Source organism: Balaenoptera ricei, chromosome 6 (genome assembly GCF_028023285.1).
Source record: "Balaenoptera ricei isolate mBalRic1 chromosome 6, mBalRic1.hap2, whole genome shotgun sequence".
NCBI classification, from domain to species: Eukaryota; Metazoa; Chordata; class Mammalia; order Artiodactyla; family Balaenopteridae; genus Balaenoptera; species Balaenoptera ricei.
The window spans coordinates 47,228,395-47,253,161 of NC_082644.1; the positions used below are offsets into that span (position 1 = coordinate 47,228,395).

Here is a 24,767-nt window from a genome sequence, read left to right on the forward strand (position 1 = left end):
AATCCATTCGTTCATCAACTATTTGTAGAGCGCCTGCTACCTGCCAAGCACAAACAAAACCATTCACAACCACCAACTCTTCTTTGCTTTCTTGGGGCCCAGGAGTCTTCCCCGTTAAGAACGGAACTATCTCGGTTATCAGCTTACGCTAAATTTACCGAGCGCGTCATTGAGCAAAGGAACATAGCAAGCCGACCCCGACCCCCGCCTTGCGCAGATCTCGTGCGTTTACGTATAATCGCATTTCGAAAACACCAAGGCGTACCTACGGTGTCCCACGAGGAAATGGTAGCGCAACAACAGCGACTTGTTCCGCCCGCGTGAAAGATGGCGCTTGACGCGTCAGCCATCCCTGCTGCCCGGTTTCTTCTTTAAGGGGGCGGGGCCTAGAGAGAGCAGGGGGTGTGTTTAGGAGCTGTGTGGCTTTGTTTTTCCCGCCCTTTCTCTCCTCCCCTTGCTCTCACAGTATTCGCTAAGGGTGAATGAGGAACGATCTGATAAAATTTACCAGGAGAAGAGCACAAGGCGGGAAACGACCACGGCGTGAAGCGGGTTCGGGGACGCAACACGCGCGGGGGCGGGGCCAGGGCCGCGGGGGCGGGACTGCGGTTGCGGTCCTATGCCCGCAGCGGCGGCGGCGGCGGCGGCGGCGGAGGCGCAGGCGGTGGCGAGGAGGTGAGTGAGAAGCCGGCGTGTAGGTGACTGTTTGGGCTCCGGGTGCCGGGACCGCGCGGGCGGCGGCGGAGGCTCTCGCCAGGGCTCTGCTCGGCTGGTCCTCTCTTTGCCGCTCTCTTCCCTGATCGAAAGCCGGCATCGGGATTTTCAGCCCGGCGACCAGTGGAGTTGCCTTCATCCGGGCTTTCTGGCAGTGGCGGCGCAGAGGCAGGGGGATAGGGATCGGTTCGCTTTTCCGCGCACAGCCTCCGAGCTGGCTCCTTCTCGGGGTCCCGGCGTGACACTCAGAGGGACCCGTCGGACCCCCTGTGCCGTGACTCAAGGAAAAGGAGCCTCGGGCACCGAGAGGCCTGGCCCGGGGAAAACCAGAGGGCGGGAGGCGCGCGGCTGCTCCGTACCAAGTCGGGGTCCGAGAGGGGATAAAGCGGCGTGGCGTGGGGTAATACTACTCGTCTACAGAACTTGAAGTTTCTAAGGATTGCTGATGTCTTGTAAATTTGGGCAGCAATTCTAGACTGTCTTTTGCTCCCGTTCTGTGGTTCATGACCTGCTTACTTCACTTCTCCGAGGATACACAGACTTACTTAAAGGAAGTGACCATTATGACTTGGGCATCACTTGACTTGATGGTATCGGTTGCAAAAAGAAGTGCACTGATTACGCGTCTGCTGTGACCACTCGGTCTGACTGGCCCCGGTGAACTCCACCAGGCTTCTGTATTCAGGAGACCGGGAGGTCATGCACTTGCCCGAGAGAGATGGCCCTTTAAGAAACAATGAAGATTGTTAGGCTCTAGTTAAAACAGTCTGGTTGTAGCCAGTGGATAAATTTCAATTCAAACTGTTCTCATCTCTCTTGTGATGCAAAGCAAGGGGACACAATACGTCTGGCACTTTAATTTGTACAAAGAGATTGGAAAATACTGTTAGATACGATCTTAGACTTTGGAAAACTTTTAACATAAAGGGAACATCACAGAAGCAAGAATACAATATATGGGAAATTAATAATATGGAGTCAGAGTACTTGAAGTATGATGGTGTTATGTGACACAGACACTGTTGCCAGCACCTTGGCAGTCTAGGAAAGCCCTGAATCAGTTGGAAACTACCTCATGATGCCTGTTCTCTTTACGCACATGAAACAAAAACAAGAGAAGTGATAGACCACATTGCAGATTGTGCACTATGCCAGAACTAACCTGCTCCAAGGAAATAGTTACATAGGGGCTAAAGTGTTTTTTCCCCACCTTATAAAGTTGATAAAATAGTGTCTTTCTTTGGCCCTGTTAGCAGTTCAGAATTTACTTTCAGAGAGAGAGAAAACCAGAGGAGACTCCTATCTTTCAAGCCTGCCCTTGGGCTCTATTTTAATTAAGTAATTCTAAGGAGTAGTAGGTTAGCCTGCCTATTTGAGAAACTGGAGCTGTGAGAGATGGTCTGATAGTGATATGATGAACTTAACCTCTGAGTCTTGAAAAGTGTTGCGAACTATCTGGTGTTGCAAGCAGATCACTGTCAATAAAGTTGGTCTGGGCAGCTCCTGTTTTGGAAGGTGGGCTGGTTTAGGATCCTGCTTCTCTTAGAGCTGGGAGAAAATAAACAGAAAACATGGTTACAAGAAGTGTGGGCCTTATGATGGTTGAATTCTGATTTGCAACAGCAGTGGACCAACCAACTTTCTAAATATCAATCAGAGAAGAGATGGCTGATTTTTAGCAAAGGTTTAAGAAAAAGCAAAACTTCAAAACTACCCGTGTGCTAACAGTTTTAACAGGTGATAATTAGTATAATCTCTACATCTGCATATGTTGGATGATTTTCAGGAAGTATATTGGGTACATCCTCATGAACCCTGTTTTTTGTTTACAGGAGTGTGGCAAGCCACTGTGTCACCCAATTTGAATCCTGGCTTCCCTCAAAGACTCTTACGGCTTTTGTTTGATAACTCTCTGGTGTAGCCAGCACTACATGTAAATAAGATATATAGATAAAAGACTTGATTTTGAACTGATTTTTTTGAGCCATGTCTGTATGTATGGATTTTCTTTACCAAAGATGATGACTTTAAGTGTTAGTGGACTCATTTTACTACTCTCCTAGCTGTACTCCTCTGTGACTTTTGGCAGGATTTAAAGCTAAACAATTCAGCGTAATCTTTGTCCCTTATTCTCTTTCTAATGATACTAGCAATGAGATTGAATGTAATTAGTGGTCTATAATAGTTGAGTTTTCACAATCAGGTAAAAAGTTGTCCCATAATCTAACCATATCTGCTCCAGGGCTCAATTCCATTTAAGGAAGTGTTTTTATTTTCAACATAATGATGAAATGTTTGAGTTGCAGTATTGCCTTTATGATTATTCACCTTTTTTATCCAAAAAGGAAGAACAAAAGAAGAATATGTTACCATATAATTGTATAGCTCTGTGTTTACTTAATTCGTCTCCTTGGCCTCCAGTTTGCTGTTGTTAATTATCATAGCATCATTACAGTTTCAATTCAGATTATATTCCTATATTCTGTCATTATAAACTGACTGTTTAAATTATATCCATAACAGTGGATATTTTAAACAAACTATACAACTTATACCCAGTGTAGTCTCTTAAGTCTATTAAATTGATATAACACATTTAAAAAGTGAATATTTCCTAAATGAATTTCTAAAATAAAAAATAATACACAAGGGCTTCCCTGGTGGCGCAGTGGTTGAGAATCTGCCTGCTAATGCAGGGAACACGGGTTCGAGCCCTGGTCTGGGAGGATCCCACATGCCGCGGAGCGGCTGGGCCCGTGAGCCACAATTACTGAGCCTGCGCGTCTGGAGCCTGTGCTCCGCAACAAGAGAGGCCGCGATGGTGAGAGGCCCGCGCACCGCGATGAGGAGTGGCCCCCGCTTGCCGCAACTGGAGAAAGCCCTGGCGCAGAAACGAAGACCCAACACAGCCATAAATAAATAAATAAATAAATAAATTTAAAAAAAAAAAAATAATAATAATAATACACAAGAACTGTTCTTGTGTTAAACCATTTCTGCACATACCTACTGTAAAGCGTTTTGCCAAGCACTTATAACTATTCTTGACATCATGATAAAAGTGCTCATACAGTACTCTAAAATTAGAGTCGTTTTTTGTTGGGGTTTTTTTTTGCTTTTCATCAATCTCTGAACTCTCCTGACAAGATGTAGATCAAATTCTTTATTTTAAGTAAAATGGTTTACTTTGACATGAATTTAGTTACAGATAAAATGTTAATTCCCAAAGCAATCATACAGGCAAAGATAGATATATCATAGTTCACCTATTATTAACTACTATCCTTTACCATTATATGACGAATAGATTCCACAATTTTAGACTTGTTTAAATGAAATTGGTATTGAATATGCATAGGTATTCAATTTTAATATTAGGCAGGAATGATTCATTTTACATTAACATCACATTGAATGTACACTTTCAGAGTGATACAATGGGGTGGGTTAAGATATACAAGAGACCTGGATTCCAGCCTGGCTTGGTGACCTTGGGCAATTCCTCTTCTCTGTTTTCTCAGTAGATTGAAAGGTTGACCAGGCCCATCCAATCATTTAGTTCTCTACATGTTTTAAATAACTAAAGCTTTTTTACTTTAACCGTTTAGTATAACTCTCTTTGCAATGATAAAAGGCTACGCTGCTTTCTTGAATAGCATATTAAATGTATTTATCTGTCATTTTAAACACCAGTATTGGGCTTTAGCATCCTGTTACCCAAAGAGAATCATTGAGTGCATTGAGGACTTTTTGCTCATTTTCTCTTATGGTTCTAGATTGTTGTATTCTTGCAAGCTTTTGCCTTTTTTTTTTTTCTTTTCTTTTCTTAGCAGCTTTTAAGGTTTTCTGCTGTCAGGTGTGGACTGCCATAACAAAGTACCACAAACTGGGTGATGTAAAAATGAGAAAAATGTATTCTCTCTCTGTTCTGAAAGCTAGAAGCCTGAAATAAGGTGTTGGAAGGGGCGTGCTCCTCTAAAGGCTCCACGGAAGAATCGTTCTTTGCCTCTTCTTAGCTTCTGATAGTTACCAGCAGTCCTTCACATTCCTTGGCTTGTAGCTGCATCACTCCAGTTTCTGCCTTCATCTTCGCATGGCCCTGTTTTCCCTGTCTGTGTGTCTCCAAATCTTTCTGTCCTTGTAAGGACACCAGCCATTGGATTAGGACCCCATCTTAACTTGATTACACCTGTCTCCAAATAAGGTCACATTCACAGATACAGGGGGTTAGGACTTGAGCATATATTTTGTGGGGGACATAGTTCAGCCCACAACAAGTGTCATGGTCTCTAGCTGAGCCCTCCCTTTCTCAATTTGTTTCCCTTTAGTTCCTATGGTTTAGGAACCAAATATCCTATCATATTAGAATTGCATATAGGCTGGATATTTAGAAACAGTGAGGATCCATTCTATGAGCTTTAGTATATAATATTTTATATTAATGTTCAGAGACTTTTTTTAAGGCCATCATTATTTTGGATTTCTAAGTGTATGCCCTGAATATAAGTGGCATGTTACTATGTATGGTAGTACATTTTGCGATCATCATATCGCAAACACTTAATATGCACCTGCCATGCTAGTTTAATGTCTCTTTCATGTAGGAGACATGCTTCCAAATCTTTTTGACTGAAGAGGAGAAAACCACGTATACGTAAATCATTTGAGGGTTTGGGGGTTTTTTTGACCTTAGAATGCCTTTTATTTCTTTTTTAAAATTGATTTACAATGTTGTGTTTCTGCTGTACAGCAAAATGAACCAGTTATACATATACATATATCCACTCTTTTTTAGATTCTTTTCCCATATAGGTCATTACAGAGTAATGAGTAGAGTTCCCTGTGCTATAGGTCCTTATTAGTTATCTATTTTATATATAGTAGTGTATATATGTCAGTCCCAAAATTTGCGTTTTTGATGGATGACTTAAAATCGCTGAACCTAATCACTGGTTTTGTATGTCATTGTTTAGATAACCTTGGAGCTTTTGGATAATGTGACAGTTGGGATGCAGTGATGTCGACTCTCTGTCCACCACCTTCTCCAGCTGTTGCCAAGACAGAGATTGCTTTAAGTGGTGAATCCCCTTTATTAGCAGCAACCTTTGCTTACTGGGACAATATTCTTGGTCCTAGAGTAAGGCACATTTGGGCTCCAAAGACGGAACAGTTACTTCTAAGCGACGGAGAAATAACTTTTCTTGCCAACCATACCCTCAATGGAGAAATCCTTCGAAATGCAGAGAGTGGGGCGATAGACGTAAAGTTTTTCGTCTTGTCTGAAAAAGGAGTAATTATTGTTTCATTAATCTTCGATGGAAACTGGAATGGGGATAGGAGCACCTATGGACTATCAATTATACTTCCCCAGACGGAACTGAGTTTCTATCTCCCACTTCACAGAGTGTGTGTGGATAGATTAACGCACATTATCCGGAAGGGAAGGATATGGATGCACAAGGTGAGTGGGTTTGGAAGCTTATTAAGCATGCTAACCTAGCCACTGAAAGTTTACCTTCTGACACATTTTTATCTAATTTTTAGAAATTATATGCAATTAACTTCAAACAGGAGCTGTTATTTGCTTCTACCCTATTAGGTACGGATAGATCTAGGCTGATGTCTGTGGTCTTCTAACCCTGGAAAGTAGGAGATGATAGCATCACATTGTAAATAGAAAGCCAGAAGCTTAGAGAAATAAGGAAACATAAATTTTAGAGTCTGGATTTGTCTTGGGAGCCTTTGACTCTAAAAGCTTTTTGTTTCTGCATTGCATGACCCTGTCTTTCACTTACCACTGTGTGGGTGTAAGCAGTTCAGAACAATAGTTTCGTAACCCTTTGCCCAAATTACCTTTGGTCCCTTTAATTTCTTTGCCAAGTTCCCAAATTTGTAAAATGAAGAAGTTGGACCAAATGGTTTTCAGGAGATATTCCTTTTAATTTTGTAGATTGAGCTAGAGGAAATCATTGTTGTCCCCTAATCTTATAGTTTAATATATAGTGATAATTATATTTCCATATACTGTAATTTTGGCAGATGAGAAGAACAAATTTAATTCTCCTTTCTGCTTTGCAGTTTTATACTAACATGGAAGTCCACTAAAGCCTTACTGATTTTATAAGGCTTTTACCAAATAGCAAGGAAAAATAGTATCTTTTAAAAGAAGAGTTTTTTTCCGTGTTTGCAGGCTTGCCTCCTTATTTCTCACATGCTTATGAAAATCATTTAAAATCTGGAAGCTGTATAGTCACTAGATTCATCTAGATCTTATCTAATTTGAAAAGTACAAATCATTAGTTTCCTTTCTGAAACTATGCAGATGTTACATTGACTCTTTCTGTCACATTATCTGTTTTTAACTGCAGACAAAAAGGGTGTTTTTATTTTATTTCATATTGTCTATGAGAGCATGGATTTGTTGGGTTAATCCCCCCCCACTTTTTTTTTTTTGCCCTAAAGTGGAACGTGTTTTTCCCATGAACTAAATTACCCAAGAAGATGTCTGCCATTTAACTGTATTGTGAAAAATAAACAAGTATCAAAATGTTGTGGTTTTTTTTATTTTAATGAATTTTCTCTTGCTCAGGAAAGGCAAGAAAATGTCCAGAAGATCATCTTGGAAGGCACAGAGAGAATGGAAGATCAGGTAAGGTGCAGATTGCATATTACCACACACTGCTAAACCCACTACATATGTCTGTATAAAGCTAAGGGCTGCTTCTGTTAAGGCCTTGAAGACATATTTGTTTGACAGAGTGAGCCTGAGCACGAACAGAATCTTTATGAAGATAAATGGAATAAACTGGATGAAAACTTCCATATCTTAGACCTGAAGAGTTAAATAAATAAAGGATAATAATAATTGCATCCACAAATTAATATTTTGCTTCCCTTTTTTTCTGTTTGCATGGGATAAGTTTTGGATAACTTGTTCATAGTAAAAATTTTAAATTCTATATGAGTTTTGTTTTTTTTTTAAGGTATTGCTTCTCAAACATTTCCACAGAAGTAGTTGTAACAGGAGAGTGAGTGCCCCTAAAGTATCTGGGGGTACAGACACAGCTCTAAGCATCATATTTCTTTGAAGTCCCGTGTTGTATCTTTAAAACTCATGCAATTTACATTTTATTCCGTGATATATCTTTTTGTTTTAATATTACAGTTTGCCGGTGATATTCCTCACCTTCTTACCACTCGGGCTTCCAGTGGTATCAAGTCTCCAGAAAAACATGCTGTGTTTATCCCATGGTTTTGAACATCCTTAGGGAGCAGGCACCAGGGTTTGAGAAGCATGATTGCAAGGGTATGGCTTCCCTTATGGAAATTAATTGCAAAACATTTCAGTCTAGGGCAGAGACGTTCAGAAGGCGAATCCCCGAAGGAGAAAGTGCTCTTTGCTTTTACTCTCATTGCTTCTGGCCACCCTCCTTGCTCCTCTGTTAAAACTCCAGTCTAAACTAGCCTTCTCCCTGGTTCTCTTTAGCTTGCCTGAGACAAATGATATTTTAAACAATGAACTTTTTCTAAAAGTTTGTCAAACTACAGGAACATGAACAAGGGAAATACAAAACCCTATAAAATGATCTTCTTTACAAAATTGTTATGTTTGTACTTTTGTAAATAACTTTTACAAAAGTCAGAAGGAGGTAATTATGGGGCAAGTTCTAAGACTTACAAGGAAATGTTTCCCTTTACTCAGAGAAGCCCAGCCTTTGCTTGCTGGTCAGTAAGCAGGGTGCCAAGGAATGGGATGACTTTCACCAACTTCTAGATGTACCTGCTAGTTACAGAGTAACTAGTAGACTTATCTCAAAATAACAAAATTTAGGACCCAGTAAAATTCTCCTTTTTCTGGGATTTTTTTTCAAACCAGAAACCTGTACTTAAAAAGTTGACCACTATTAACATTAAGGTTTATTTCTCGTTTAAGGGCTTTTGTTGAAAATGTTATCCTGTCCCTTCTATGTCAGGAGGAAAGTATACTTGGACAAACTGGAGGTTTTTAAAGGGGAAACGTTCACCTGCTGAAAAGTTCAAGTTAGAGAAGTCCAAGGAGGAAATAACTGGAAGCATTTTCTTTTAGAGCCTCTTCTGTGTTCAGCCGTCTAGGATTTGTCATTGTTGTTAAGCTTCAATGAGCATATCCATTTGCTTATGATGATAAATGTCTGAGATGCTGTGTATGACATACTATATATGCCTACACCTAAGGGAAGGTATTTTCCCATAAATATCCTTTCTGAAAAGGAGTCACCTGATAATCGAGTTCTTGCAAATCTCATATCATGTGCTTGCAGTGACTTTATTTTGAACAATAAATACTGTTTGAGGATGATACTTAGTCTAAAACAACTTTAATCAGTGCTAGTTTTAGATGCTTATAGCTGTCATCTGATAAAATCATTTTACAAGGAAGCAAATTTAACGCAGCTTCAGTTATTAATCTTGAATTGCATGTGTTGATTGTTGTAGTTGTAAGCAGACATTTAAAAAATTACTTTGAAAAGTGAAAACAATGAGTGGTTTTATGTTTGTAAGTTACTACAGGATGGATTTTTTTTTTTTTTAAATAATAAAACCTCCTGTGTGATGCAAGGGGGCCTATTAGGATAAAATTTCCAGAGACAGCATCACATTTAAATTCTTCAGCAACTTATATGATAAGGGGCTCTGAAAACTAGGTTTGGTCACTCAAAAAAAGGACTGACTGTAAGGATGACAGAGGTTCTAATTTGAATATGCATGTAGTGAGTTTGAATATAATCATTTCATAAAACGTGAATGAGGGGAAAAGTTTTATTGTTAGATCTTAAATAATATGTGATTTTAAAACATGCGTAGCTAAAAATTGATAGATATGTGACAATTTCATCTGCCTCTCTAAAAGTTTACGTATTCAGGATGGGCAAAACATTTTGGGGGAGTGGTGGTGGCAGTGAATAAATGAGGGAGCACCCGTATTTGAGACACTTTACGTGTGTGGTGTTCTGTATTGAATTTTCAATTTCATTCTAGAAACTACAGATTTTAAAATTACATCTTTGAGATGTAATAAGTAGTAGCATTACCTTGAAAGAACACTGAAGAAAATTTGTCTGCTTTATTGATTCTTAAAAATATACATTATGCCAAAGAAAAAAAAAAATATATATATATATACATTATGACTTTGATTTGCATTTGGGTAGATTATACCTTATTATGAATGTAGAGATTGAGGGGTTATTTTTAGATTTTTTTTTTTTTTTTTTTTTTGATGTGGACCAATTTTAAAGTCTTTATTGAATTTGTTACAACACTGCTTCTGTTTTGTGTTTTGGTTTTTTGGCCGCGAGGCATGTGGGATCCTAGCTCCATGACCAGGGATCGAACCTGCACCCACTGCGTTGGAAGGCGAAGTCCCAACCACTGGACCACCAGGGAAGTCCTGAGATTGAGTATTGATTCACACTTTACTACTGAGTTATCTGCTGAGCATTTCAAAGCCTTTTTATGCTTGGCTTTCCTCATTTTTAATATAAAATGCATCAGTGAGCTTTGATTAACAAAAGTTCTTATATCTCAAATAAAATTTCAAAGGAGATCCTTTCTAAATTTGGTGTGGTGATTTAATTATTTCGTGTAAATGATAAACCAATGATTCCATTCTGACTAAAGAAAATTATTCCTGGGACTTCCCTGGCGATTCAGTGGTTAAGACTCCGTCCTCCCACAACATTGTAAAACAACTGTAGCCCCAATTAAAAAAAAAAAAAAAAAAAACTGTATACTTTTAATGAGTTAACATATTCTAGGCATAGTATGGGATATGGGAAACTTTCCCGTAATAAAGATATTTAATTAACAACAACAAAAAAAGTCTTCGTGCTCCCACTGCAGGGGGTATGGGTTCGATCCCTGGTTGAGGAACTAAGATCCCGCATGCTGCACAGTGCAGCCAAAAAAAAGAGAAAAAAAGAAAATTATTCCTGGAAGAATGAAAAGGAGTTTTAAATAGCATGTAAATCCTTTAGAAATAGAAATATTTTGGAGTAGTAGACTTGTTTGGGGCTGTGTTTGAACAAGTTATCAAGTATTTCTATCAAAGGGTGTTATTCTTTGCTTTCAGTTTTTGATTTTTTATTGCCCACTTTATCCTATATTGTGTGACTTTTCTTCACTTCATTTTACTTTTTTATGCAGGGTCAGAGTATTATTCCAATGCTTACTGGGGAAGTAATTCCTGTAATGGAACTGCTTTCATCTATGAAATCCCACAGTGTTCCTGAAGAAATAGATGTAAGTTCTCACTTGTAATGTTAAATAGGAGCAATGGTACGCTTTATCAATTCCCTTGAGTTATATTACTATGATGTATATTAGTAATATTCTAATTTTAGTAATATACATTTTTTTGTCATATATACTATTCATATGAATTATTAGCCACTTTAACAAACACACTTAAAGTCCTGAATTTTATGGCCAGAGGCTTTTTGGTCAGTAATGGTAATATGATAAAATTAAATTTATTAAGTTAATTTCTCCACTTTTGTATTTCCTAAGTGAGAGAATTTCAGACCTTAGAGAATCAATCAGTATTTAATGCAGTACTTTTTGTAACAAAGCAGTGTACAAATCACTGGCAGTTAATGGAAGTTCACTTACCTTCACTAATCTGATTTCCTTAATCATTCATTTGTTGAGGACATTAGGAATTACACACTATGCGTGTATAGAGAAATCTTTAGGAAACTATTTCTGTTGCTCCCTGACTTTGTAATTAAGATGTGTCTCCTGATTGTGACGGCTCAGAAGAGGAAATTGTTCTTGTAAGCATTGTTGCTTAAGCTGTCTGACCAGCTTTCACATCATTTGTTCTGCAAGTTTGTAGTGATGCACACAGATTGTTTTATGGGGATTTGTGATGCTCAGAAATGAGGGCAGTGTGTTATATTGAGCCTAGACTTCAGAAAACTTGTGTATTAAAAGTGTCATTTCAGCGTTTTGTTACAGCCAGAATAAATTTTTTTTTTTGGTGCATTTCAGATAGCTGATACAGTTCTCAATGATGATGATATTGGTGACAGTTGTCATGAAGGCTTTCTTCTCAAGTAAGAATTTTGTTTCTTTTTGTAAAAGCTGGATGAAGCAGATGCAAATCTTACGCTCACCTGTGACAAGATTGGGAAGGAAGAAAATAATAACAGAATGCCTGCCTTCATTATTCTAGGGTCAAAATGCATATCTGAACTATTGCTTAGCTTTGTGTTACTTCTTTACTTATCACATGCCTATGATATATTTGATGTTACTCTATTTAATATTTAAAGAAGCTGAATTTCCGTAGTACCCAGACAAGAATTCTTGGACCCTTGTTTGGTTCCGGTTTCTTGTTTTTCTTCTCATTAAAGCTGAAACTAAGAATCCTTTCAAATTAAGTTGCATTGTGGATAGACTTATTTCGGCCTAGAAAAGAAAATTATTCATATTTGTACTGATCCTTTCCATTTTACAATAGATTTTAGTGCTTAAAAGTGTGAGCTCTAAAACCAGACTTCCTAGTTTACTGCTGTGTAACCCTGGGCAAGCCACCTGAACTCTCTGCTTACTGCTTACTTCCTGGCAAGCCACCTGAACTCTCTGTGCCTCCATTACCTCATCTATAAAATGGGAATATTAGTAGTACCTACTTCATAGGATTGTTGTAAGCCTTGAGTGAGATAAATCATATTAAGCATTTAAAACAGTGCATGGCACATATAAGCACATAATAATAGCTAATAGCTTACATTTTCTATTTATATTTCTTCTAAGAAAGTGATAATAACAATAATAATAACCAGTATTTATTGAGTGCCTATGTGCTAAGTCCCTTAACTAAGTACTGCATCTACACATATAATCTCATCTCCTACTTGAGTGTTTCTTTACAATTACAGATTATCACAAAATTTTATTTTAAAAAATAAGGAGTGAAAGGATAAAGTATTTGCTTTTATGTCTACAGTCTTCTCCTTTAGGTTCATGATGGAGTCTTAGAGGTGTGAGCTTGTTTAATCTCCAGGCCTCACATGGCTTGAACCAGGAGCTCTTTAGTCCTGACTCTGCTCAGTGTCAGCCATTCATGTTACTTTGAATCCCATTTGACTTAAAATTAACCACTTAACCTCTCTACACCTCAGTTTCTTCCACGATAAAATGGTAATATTTTACTAACTGCATTGTTTTAAGGTTCAAGTAGAATCTGTGAGAGGCATGTGGTGGAAAATGCAAAGTACTATAGAAATAAAAGATGACATTATAATCAGAGCTTTGGTGTTCATCATGTAAAGCTATTCAGAGTTATTTGATGCTCACTTGTCTTTATTATTATTTTTTTTAGTTTGTGAAATTGTTTTACACTCAGTGTTTTTAATCTTTTTTTTTTTTTCAATTTATAGTGCCATCAGCTCCCACTTGCAGACGTGTGGCTGTTCTGTTGTAGTAGGTAGCAGTGCGGAGAAAGTAAATAAGGTAATTTATTTTGTAATCCAGCAAATGATCTGACTTTTTTAAACTGCTAACATATTACGGATTGTAATCTAAAGGTTAGGTTGCAGTCAAGATGATCTAATAGTATAAGGAGGCAATATAATCTGACCAAATTACTGTGACACCCTATGGCAAAAATGAGTTTAAAGTAAACTGTTTGAATAGGAAGTCATTTATCAGTTTCATTGTGATAATTCATAAATACTAGTCTCAGTACTGTATAAATGGTTTTGAGAATATTTTAAAATCAGATGTTTTTAAAAATATTTGTCTTCTATTTCCTAATGTTATCTTTAATAAATGTGAAGATAGCCATGTACTTTTGGTACTAATTACAAAGAAATGGTATCTGATCATTCATCTTGATTTCACGATCTTGCTTTTCCCCCTAAATCTATTCCTTTTAGGGACCTATTGCTATTTAGTGATCGATAGAGGTTATATCTTATTCAGTAACATTTGTGACCATTTCTTTTAGTGCTATATGAGTTAATAAATAATTAATGAACAGTTACCTTTCCAAGCATTAGGTAATAAACTAAGGGATTTTGTACTTTTCTTCACTGATCATTAATTAGAGAGAGAAAAGTGCACATATCTATCAATTTAAACAAACCTAATTTTTCTAAGTTTTACACAGGAAATATATTAGGAATGATTATTTGCTTGACAAATATATTCATAATTTTTTTTTCTGTAATATAATAAGCTACCCTGTATAATTACTTGACACTTGATTTACCAAAATTAAATTTCTGGTACAACCATTTATGACAGGTTAGCTTACCTCTGTTATTATATTACATCTAGTGACTTATTATTTCTGTTACCCAAGGAAGGTAGCTTTCAATTTGTGTCCTCCAAAGCCGTCAGGTTCCACAGGGCCTTCCCAGTTGCTTCTTGGAGGGAGAAAGCCTCCATGGTTGGGGCTCTGTTTTTCAAACATTTTTCTCATCCCACATCCTCTTCTAGTTTAATAGCTTCTCTTTTATCTTTTCTCTTTTTAATTTAAGAAAAGGTTGCCATCACTAGTTTGAAAACCACTGCTTTAGTATAAAAACTCTGAATATAGTCTGAATTCCAAGGTAGTTAGATGGCTTTTTATTTTTCCTAATAGAACTATGATCAAATCCTGTTAGAATGATAGGTTTCTAATCCGCAACCAATGGCTAGCTTATTTTAAATTAAATTTGAAAGAATTAATTCTCATTCTGTTGAAGGAGTTAGACACTTAGATATTCATTGTAATGGGATTTTACATGTAGAACTATTAACAGAAGCCATAATTCTGCTTGATTTAACTGCATTTAGTTTTCTCATCCAAACTGTTTACTTGTTTGAAACACACTTGTTGCTGGGTGGAGATACAATCAATAATTATATTAGGTCATTATTTCCTAATATAAGATTAGGAATAAGGGTTCCATGGTCAAGTAAGTTTGAGAAAGTCTGCATATTGTTTCAGTCACCTGGAGAGTCACAATATGTATTCAAATGTTAAAGGTTTTGAGATACCATACAGTAAATTTACTAACATTTCCCAAACTTACTTGACCACAGAATACCTATTTTAAGCAACAAGTGTGATATCCCATAGACTATTCCAGTTGACTATGGAATACTTATTTCTCAGAATAGATTTTATTGACAATAACAATTGAAATTTCTATTCAGATCTCTTTCATAAGCAAACCAGTGACCTTTTTACTTCATATTTTAATGCTAAAATATTTTCACTTACAGATAGTAAGAACATTATGCCTTTTTCTGACTCCAGCAGAGAGAAAATGCTCCAGATTATGTGAAGCAGAATCATCATTTAAATACGAGTCAGGGCTCTTTGTACAAGGCCTACTAAAGGTATAGTGTCCATTTATCACAGGTGAACCCAATTTTTTTAAATCATTTTTGAGAATCTTTATACATATATTTTGAACAATAGCATTTAATGTGTCTCATGTTTATATGCCAAGGAGCTGACTTCCTTTACACAGGTCTGAACATGGAGTATATGTCGTATGAATTTATAGTTAGTATCAGTGAAACATCACAGAATAGCTTTCTTTGTGTTTCTCTCTGGTTTCCTGTAGCTGCCTGTCTGGCCTCAGGATTTTTTTTTTTTTTCAATATGTGCTTGAATCAAGTTCCATAACTAAATGGGAACATTTCTTTTTTTACTGAATGGATTTGAATTTTGATGTTACCATTTTATGTTTAAAGTACCATATTCATTTATTGAAAAAATGTTAAGCTGCTTCCTATCTTGAAACAGTGTACAGGACTCGAGCAATTCCTGGATGTATGTATGTGTGTGTGTGTATACACACACACATATATACATAAGAAAAAATTATTTTATATTTTTCCTTTATTTACTTGAATCTGCTTTTCAAGGAGCAAAACAGATAAATATACATTAGCAATTATTTTCAATAATTATAGGGAATTGTTATTCACTTTATTGAATCTATTATTGATGTTTCAATTATAGTCAAAGGTGTGAAGAAGTAGATTTCCTAATGGCTATGTGAGTCTCTCAGAGTGAATACTTTCTTGAGGATATAGGTATAGTAAAATGAAAGAAAAAAATACTAAAAATTGTTGCAAATAAAAATTATTTTCAGCTTTTACATTTTCAATAATGTGCATGCTCTGAGCTGAGAATAATAGTGTTTAAATACAGAAACTACTTAAGAGGAACTCATTTTTGATTTGAATTGTACAAATCTGAAAATTAGAACTTCTCCTATCAAAGGCATAATAAGGTACTTAGTACTTTTATTTCCTCAGCATCATCTCATTTATTGTATAATTTTATCCCTAAAAGGGACCTATACCAAATGCATAGTGGAAAACTTGAAACTATAATTTAATGAAAAAATATTTGTTAAGAGTTTTCCACGCAAGTTTAAATTGTATAGCTTTCCAGAGGATACTTTGACATTATAACAGTAGGTACTTGTTATATGGCAGCTGGCTACCCAACTGACTATACCTGGAAAGAAGTACATTTTTTACTTACTATAAAAATACATATTCATTGAGACTTAACAGAATATATGAATAATCAAGAAGAATGTAAAAAGCCACTTGTAATCTCATAATCCAATGAATAAGCCCTGTTAATATTTGGCATATTTCTTTCTGATCTTTTTTTCTTCTGTTAGTGTTTTTTTCATATCTTCCCCTCCCCCCAAAAAAATTAGATTATACTTTGCATGTTTTAACTTCCTTTTTCACAGTGTATTGTGAACATCTTTCAATATCAACACATAAACATTGGCAACTTAATTTTTAGCAGCTAAACAATAAACCATTTTTATTTATTTAATCATTTCTCTTTTTGGATACTTAGGTTGTTTCTGGCGTTTTACTGTCTAACCCAGTGCTGTAACACACACATCGCTGGAATTTGGCACACAATCATGATTCATTTTCCAGGATAAATTTCTAGAGCTGGATTTGCTAAGTTAAAGCCAGTTTTTTTTTTTTTAATTAAAAGATAGTTCTTCATATCTTTTGGCGTAAAAGACAGTAAATTTTCTTTTTCTGGAGTTTTATCTTGTTCCTTCATCTGGTACATAGCCCTCTGCCTTTTCATCTTGTCTTTCTGTGAATGTGGTTTTTGTTCCACAGGCTGCAGGATTGTAGTTCTTCTTGCTTCTGCTGTCTGCCCTCTGGTGGATGAGGCTATCTAAGAGGCTTGATGGGAGGGAGTGATGCTGGGTAGAGCTGACTGTTGTTCTGGTGGGCAGAGCTCAGTAAAACTTTAATCCACTTGACTGCTGATGGGTGAGGCTGGGTTCCCTCCCTGTTGGTTGTTTGGCCTGAGGCAACCCAGCACTGGAGCCTACCTGGGCTCTTTGCTGCGGCTAATGGCAGACTCTGGGAGGGTTCACGCCAAGGAGTACTTCCCAGAACTTCTGCTGCCAGTGTCCTTGTCCCCACAGTGAGCCACTGCCACCCCCCGCCTCTGCAGGAGACCCCCCAACACCAGCAGATAGGTCTGGTTCAGTCTCCCCTGGGGTCACTGCTCCTTCCCCTGGGTCCCGACGCACACACTATTTTGTGTGTGCCCTCCAAGAGTGGAGTCTCTGTTTCCCCCAGTCCTGTCGAAGCCCTGCAGTCAATTCCCACTAGGCTTCAAAGTCTGATTCTCTATGAATTCCTCCTCCCGTTGCCAGACCCCCAGGTTGGGAACCTGACGTGGGGCTCAGAACCTTCACTCCAGTGGGTGGACTTCTGTGGTATAAGTGTTTTCTCCAGTCTGTGAGTCACCCACCCAGCGGTTATGGGATTTGATTTTACTGTGATTGCGCCCCTCCTACCGTCTCATTGTGGCTTCTCCTTTGCTTTGGATGTGGGGTATGTTTTTTGGTGAGTTCCAGTGTCTTCCTGTCGATGACTGTCCAGCAGCTAGTTGTGATTCTGGTGTTCTCGCAAGAGGGAGTGAGAGCACGTCCTTCTACTCCGCATCTTGGTTCCTCTCTCAGTAAATTTTCTTTTCGTTTATAACAGGATTCAACTGGAAGCTTTGTGCTTCCCTTCCGGCAAGTCATGTACGCGCCCTATCCCACCACACACATAGATGTGGACGTCAACACCGTCAAGCAGATGCCACCCTGTCACGAACATATTTATAATCAGCGTAGATACATGAGATCAGAGCTGGCAGCATTCTGGAGAGCCACTTCAGAGGAAGACATGGCTCAGGATACCATCATCTACACGGACGAAAGCTTCACTCCTGATTTGTATGTCGTGCCCTGCTTTTTGATATTGTCATTAAGCAATATTAGACAACTGTATCTTTTATGAGTAGAAAGAAAACCAACAATTTGGTGTTTAAAAGGAAAGAAATATTACTAGGAGAATTATACTGGAAGAAGTATTTGGTTAATCAAGCATTTTTTCTTAAATGTCAGCTTTTCTTAATATAATTGTGTTTCCCATAAGATAGGTCAGAATAGTGCTTAAAAATAAGTATTTAAGTATTTATTTAACAAATGTATATTGAGCCCCTAGGTGCAGTACTTGGTGCTAAGGTTAATAGTGGCCAACCAGACAGCCCCAGCTCCTTACATTGCTTATAGACTAGTGTGTAAGAGTCATAAAAGGCTTATTAACTAAACCTTATTAACTAAGGAGGTAATTCTAAGTCTGTTTTTCCTTGATATATAAATATAAAATATGGCAAAACTGTCAAAATATATTAATAGAGCATTCTTTTACTTTGCATTTTATATTGTTTTATTCATTTCTTACCATAAAGTCTGATCAGTAAATTAACAAGAAAAAAAGTAATGATAGTAACATGTTGAATGTGGACTCAACTAGAAAAAAAAAAAAGATGATAAATCTGAATTATAAAACACTTAAATGATGTTCTGAGATCAGGAAAAGAAATTATAGTATACTATCATGGTTCTCTTTAATCAGTTTAAAGTGCCTGGCACATAGAATGTGCTCAATAAATGTTAACTAGTATAATCGAGGTTTGAGTGTACAAGGCAGCAGTAAAATTGGAGCAAGCAACCCTGTCCTGTGTCTTGAAGAAAAATTTTGAGCTGAGGCAACAGACATGTGAAGCACCAATAGTCAGACAGAAGGTGTTGCCCAAAAGCATAGCAAGGAAACACCATGTCCAAGGGATCCCCAGCCAGCCTCATGTGTCTCTAGGTGCAGAAAGATGGCTTCATTAGGACCCAGCTTTTCCCAGCTCTCTGGTGTTCTTGTTGGGTCCTTTGAAAGATTTAGGGGAATTGGTTTAGAAAACAAATTGGTCAAAATAAGAATTTCAGGTCCCTAAGTTTTCACATATAGGTAATTTTGGCACACGTGTCAAAATTCTCAAAATTAATCTGATCCTTCAAGCATTTTCTTCTTTCCTAAAGTGTTTGGTTTTTTTTTTTTTTTTCTATTTTTTTGGTGGGTTCCTGGAGAGTGCTTTTGGGGGAATTTTTTAACACTTTGCTTCACCTAATTCACATATGACCAATACAATCAATTTATGAAACAGATACGTTCAGAACACTAGACTTAAATAGCTGAATTCTCTCTCCAAAGCCAGAGAAAGGTTGTCAGTGCCCACACTGGCCACCAGTTGGACAGCCAGTAATTGTGAAATGCTGATTTTTCCCCCTTCTGAGTTTCCTTCTTCTGTAGTAGGGAAGACCCATCTCCTAAAACTAGGAAATTTTAGGTACTTTCCTATTACCTCTGCGCACACACCTCCTTCCCTGCTACTCCTGTCAGTTATATGATGATCCCTACTATTTTCAGTCTTTCTTTTCAGTTAAAAATTGCTTACCTTAGTAAATGTTATATTACCCTCTGACTTGAGTATAACCTAGCATCCCAGTAAATTCCTTAGGGAAGTAGAAGGCAAGGAAGGGGAAAGAAGAAGAGAAAAGATCAAAGGGGGTTGGGAAAGGGACAGTCTTTTTTAAGAACCTGCTATATCCTAGGTTGTGTGGTAGATAAACATTATCTCGTGTGAATTACAATTTAACTTCTTACTCTGCTCATTGCCAATGTAGCTGACATTTTCTTAGGTAGCTGATTCATGTTACTTGCCAGATGATGGGCTTGTGGATACAAACCCAGTGGTCAAGATGTTGCAGATAATCATCTGTGTGTGTTCCTTAATCCCACTTGAATGTTACCCAGCATTCGTCCTCTTACCTTTTTTTCTTCCTAAACTACTTATTAGAAGTTATTAGTATGTGAAGTTAACCTTTTATTTTGTTTTGGTTTTTGGTAGTAGTGGTATGTGTTTATTTTTGTTGCTGTTCTATATTTTTGTGATGGCGGGATTGGTAATTATATTTATTAACCACCTAAGGCTCGCGGTATTTTTTTATAATGTGTATGATAGATACATACATACCCTTCCTGGGACTGCTTATACTATTTGAGAGAAAATAATTACATTGTGGCCTGACAAACTCCAGTAATAGACAAATGTATCCTTGAGTTAAAATGAGTATGTATTTTATATTTTCAAATATATATATATCTAATTCTTATAAATATGTTTATAATCCCACTTCTAAGAATTTAATTTATTGGCTGGTATGAGAGGTTGTGGAAATCATTTCAACATTTGGCCTGTTTTTTTCATAGGAATATTTTTCAAGATGTCTTACACAGAGACACTCTAGTAAAAGCCTTCCTGGATCAGGTAAATGTTAAACCTGAGATTGTCAGAGTGAATGGTATGACATGTTTTCTTTTTCAATATATCCCACACTGCCTATACTATATATATAATTTAGAATTAAGTCCTTTTGTAGAGTCTCTGATCTTTCTAAAGTGTCAAAATTATTTTTCTTCTGAATTGTTAGAGGGGAGTAGCCTGTATATTAACAATTAAAGATGCAGCATCCCCCAGTTCAAATAATAAATGTTTTAATTCTAAGCACTAACTTATAACCCAAGGGTGTTTTCTTTTGGTAAGGGGGATATTGTACAAATGTTTATTTGCCTTAATTGAGCAAACAATGTCTTTAAAACTTATTTACATGATAGCATCTTTATTGTCTCATTCCTTTGAAAAAAATCTAGATTTTGAAGAAAATTTTAGATTATATGGGTCTTATTTCTTAAGATAACAGAGATTTGTCATAATTATCTTTCTGGGGATCAGGCCAAGAAACAGTGTCATAGATGCAGCTTTGAAATAACATAATTGTTAGGTTGACTAGGAATTTTGGATCCAGGTCTATGTGGTCTGTGACATATTACAAAGTTCAAAGATAATCCCAAGTCATGTAATTCCATGCTTCCCAAGCAGAAATAAAATCCTTCTACCACTACACATGTACCCCCACCCCCCCAGAATAGAAAAATATGAAAATCTCAAAACCATAGTCTAGGACTTCCCTGGTGGCACAGTGGTAAAGAGTCCGCCTGCCAACACAGGGGACACGGGTTCGAGCCCTGGTCCAGGAAGATCCCACATGCCGCGGAGCAACTAAGCCCATGCGCCACAACTACTGAGCCTGCGCTCTAGAGCCCGCGAGCCACAACTACTGAAGCCCACGCGCCTAGAGCCTGTGCTTCGCAACAAAGACAAGCCACCACAATGAGAAGCCCACACACGACAACGAAGAGTAGCCCCCGCTTGCCGCAACTAGAGAAAGCCCGCGCGCAGCCACGAAGACCCAACACAGCCGAAAATAAATAAATAAATAAATAAATAAATTTATTAAAAAAAAAAAAACCATAGTCTAAGCACGGCTCACCTCTGGTAGCTCCAATTTTATTTGAAGATGTGGGCAGAGAAAAGTTAAGTAACACAGCTAGAAGTAACTTATATCATGATTTTTAATGACAAATAAAATGAACACGGATATAGTCTAAGGCAGAAGGAAAAATTTGAGTCAATTCTTAAAGATAAAACAGAACTGTTAGATGACTCCCAGACCCATACCTCCGCCTCCTCCTGTGTGTCAGGGCGCATCTGTGGAAGTGGTTAGCTGCTCTAACGTGAGTTATCTGCCAGGCACTGTCAGCGCTGAGACAGAAACATGCTGTGTATAAGTAGAACGGGGCAAATTATTTATAAAAACGCTTCATTCTCCTGCAGGTCTTTCATTTGAAACCCGGTCTATCTCTCAGGAGTACTTTCCTTGCACAGTTTCTGCTCGTCCTTCACAGAAAAGCCTTGACACTAATAAAATATATAGAAGATGATACGTAAGTCAGACTCCTAAATGGAAGAAAAACCTTCATACGTTGCTTTTGTTTTGTTCCCTTTGGACATTTTCTGTGTTATAATTTCTTTTTTATTATTATTTGTAGGCAGAAGGGGAAAAAGCCCTTTAAATCGCTTCGGAACCTGAAGATAGACCTTGATTTAACAGCAGAGGGCGATCTTAACATAATAATGGCTCTAGCTGAGAAAATTAAACCAGGCCTCCATTCCTTTATCTTTGGAAGACCTTTCTATACTAGTGTCCAAGAACGAGATGTTCTAATGACTTTTTAAATGTGTAACTTGTTAATGTTGCGTCACGATCGTAATTGCTGGTAAAGTAGCTCCGTGGTATTGGGGAAACATGATTCCCTCGGGTTGTGGCCTAGAGTCCTACTCAGCAATGGTAGGTAGTTACACTGCAGTTGTCACAGAAAGCCTGTAAGGGGATTTTAGGTGCAGTTACAATAAATGCACCTTTTCCTGGATGTGCTCTCTTGGGAGACAGACGTATGTTTACAATTATAATAAATATTATTGGTATCTTTTAAAGATATAGGATATAAACTTGACCACAACTACTGTTTTTTTGAAACTTATGATTCATGGTTTACAAGTATCCAAGTGAAATCTGAGTTAGCTTTCACAGATATAATACTAGTTGACTTTCCATCTCTTGGTGTTCCTTGGTATGTAGGATTACTGTAATACTTTTACAATCAGCTAAAAATTAGAGCATTTAAATCGTTTCAGTTCCACAAAAGGAAGTTAGCTTGAACATAGGTTAAGTTTTAGAAAGAAAATATTGATCAAGCAGATGTTTTATTGAAATCAATTGTTCGATCCTACTTTGCAGACTTAGTCCTTGGGATTCAGTCTGTGTAGAAACATCAGGCAGTATGTATAGTCCCGATTATGGTGAACCACAATCAGGGTGTTTTTCTGTTTGTTTGTTGAGCTCTGTCACAGAAAATGTAGAGAATTGGATTTTATGTTTCAGTAGTTATTGCCAACTTTTTTCAGTTAATTTTCATTATTTTTGAGCCAAATTGAAATGTATACCTCCTGTGCCTTTTTTTTTTCTTGGAAAATATAGTCTCTTGGAAGAAGTTCAGATTTCACTAGTCACTCATTTTTTATCTTGTTTTCCTCTTGTATAGTCTTCCTCTGATTTAGCAATCATTATAACTCCGAGATTATTAAATGCAATAGAGAAATACTAACTAGTAAGATTTTTTTTCAGCAACAGGAATAGTATCTTCTTCCTTAAATTTCTGCCCGTGTTTTTGAAGTTGTTGCCACGTCTCTTTGCCTGCATGTAGGAGGACTAGCAGGAGAAACGTTACTGACATGCTGTTTTACTAGGTGCTACTTTGGCAGAACTAAGTGGTCAATTTCTTTTGTTTCCTTAATGTGTTTGGACCATTTTGCTAGCTATAAAATAACCAATTAACATAATTCTGTGCTAGAACAGTATTGACAAAATAGTATACACAAGCATAAAATATATTTTTATTTAAAACTGTGGAAGTAACATAAAAGGGAAAAAGTATTTATAAGAAAGGGATAAAAGTGATAGAGCCCCTCTGCTCTCACCCACCAAAGTTAACCAAAACCAACATAGGTCCTAATAGCCTTTCACATCACTAATAAGAAAGGTGTAGACATCTCGATTTTTAGACCCATACTCAACTAGATTGACAGATGCTCTGGCTCAGTCATGAAAAAATGTACAGATTCCACCTTGTTGAACCCTGTATTCAGTGCTATTTACATGATAGATTATTTAAGTGCTAATTATTTTCTTTTGCTGATTTATTGTACCATTGTATGGGATGCAAGTTGTACAGTGAAATAAGTTATTAAAGCATGTGTGCACATTGTTATATATCTTTTCTCCTAGATGGAGAATTTTGAATAAAATATCTTTGAAATTTTGTGTCTTTAGGTTATTTGCTTAGAAAAGCAGTGCTATGATATTGAAAGACTGATTGGCTTCCTGCTCTGCTGACATTCATGTTGTATCTAAACAATTTTTTTTATTGATTTTCTCTTTTGAAAGAAAATACATTTAAAGGTTCTATGTGATGCTGGAATCATATGTGGTTTGATTGTTTTGTTTTTTATTTTTTTGTCTGCTTAACTCCCAGGACTGCATTTTGATATTTTAATTTCTATATTAATATATCAGATATAAGATAATGCTTGTGTAAATTCTTTTTTTTTAATTATTGTTATAATAATATTAATACAACCTAAGTTGAAGTTATTCCTTCCAGGTCCCCAGTATAGATGTCCAGTATGAAAGTGAAAGTGTGAGGAATCTAAACCCCTTAATTTGGAAAACAAATAAGATTGACACTTTTACTCCAGGAACACAAAATTAATTCATAAATGTAATAGTTGAGTTGAAAGGTTTCTCTAGAAGAAGACTGATTCATTGCATTGCTAAGATTCTCAAAGAAGAAACCCAGACTTCATATAATGCCGGAAATTAAAAATGAGACCTCTATGGTCTATTTCTGTAATGCTGCAGGTCAAACAGGAAGACAGTGAATGTCACTCTTCTCTAATACTATTTTGGTTTTTACATGGAATTGTACAAATTGATATTTCTTGTGTGATCTGCAGGGTGCAGGTTAAAGTACCAAAAGCAGTTCATCACCCCCACGTGACACACACTATCCACTGGACTTTCTTGAATCTATCATCGCAACAACACTATGAGGCAGGTATGCTTAATTCCATTTTACAAATGAGGAGACTAGAGCTTAAGGAAGTATTATACATAGCCTGTGGTCACTCAGTTGGTTAAGCTGGATTTCATCCCAAACAGTTA

General features: G+C 37.1%; 1 protein-coding gene across 1 annotated transcript; it reads left to right on the forward strand.

Moving 5' to 3' along the window:
* The first annotated feature begins 597 nt into the window (after nucleotides 1-597).
* On the forward strand, nucleotides 598-23,802 carry C9orf72 (C9orf72-SMCR8 complex subunit). Its single transcript, XM_059926361.1, has 11 exons — nucleotides 598-675; nucleotides 5,688-6,175; nucleotides 7,304-7,363; nucleotides 10,900-10,995; nucleotides 11,746-11,810; nucleotides 13,140-13,212; nucleotides 14,974-15,090; nucleotides 17,749-17,984; nucleotides 20,356-20,413; nucleotides 21,821-21,930; nucleotides 22,036-23,802. The coding sequence occupies exons 2-11, from the start codon at nucleotides 5,732-5,734 to the stop codon at nucleotides 22,220-22,222; spliced, it is 1,446 nt and encodes a 481-aa protein (XP_059782344.1). The 5' UTR covers nucleotides 598-675; nucleotides 5,688-5,731; the 3' UTR covers nucleotides 22,223-23,802.
* Nucleotides 23,803-24,767: the final 965 nt, after the last annotated feature.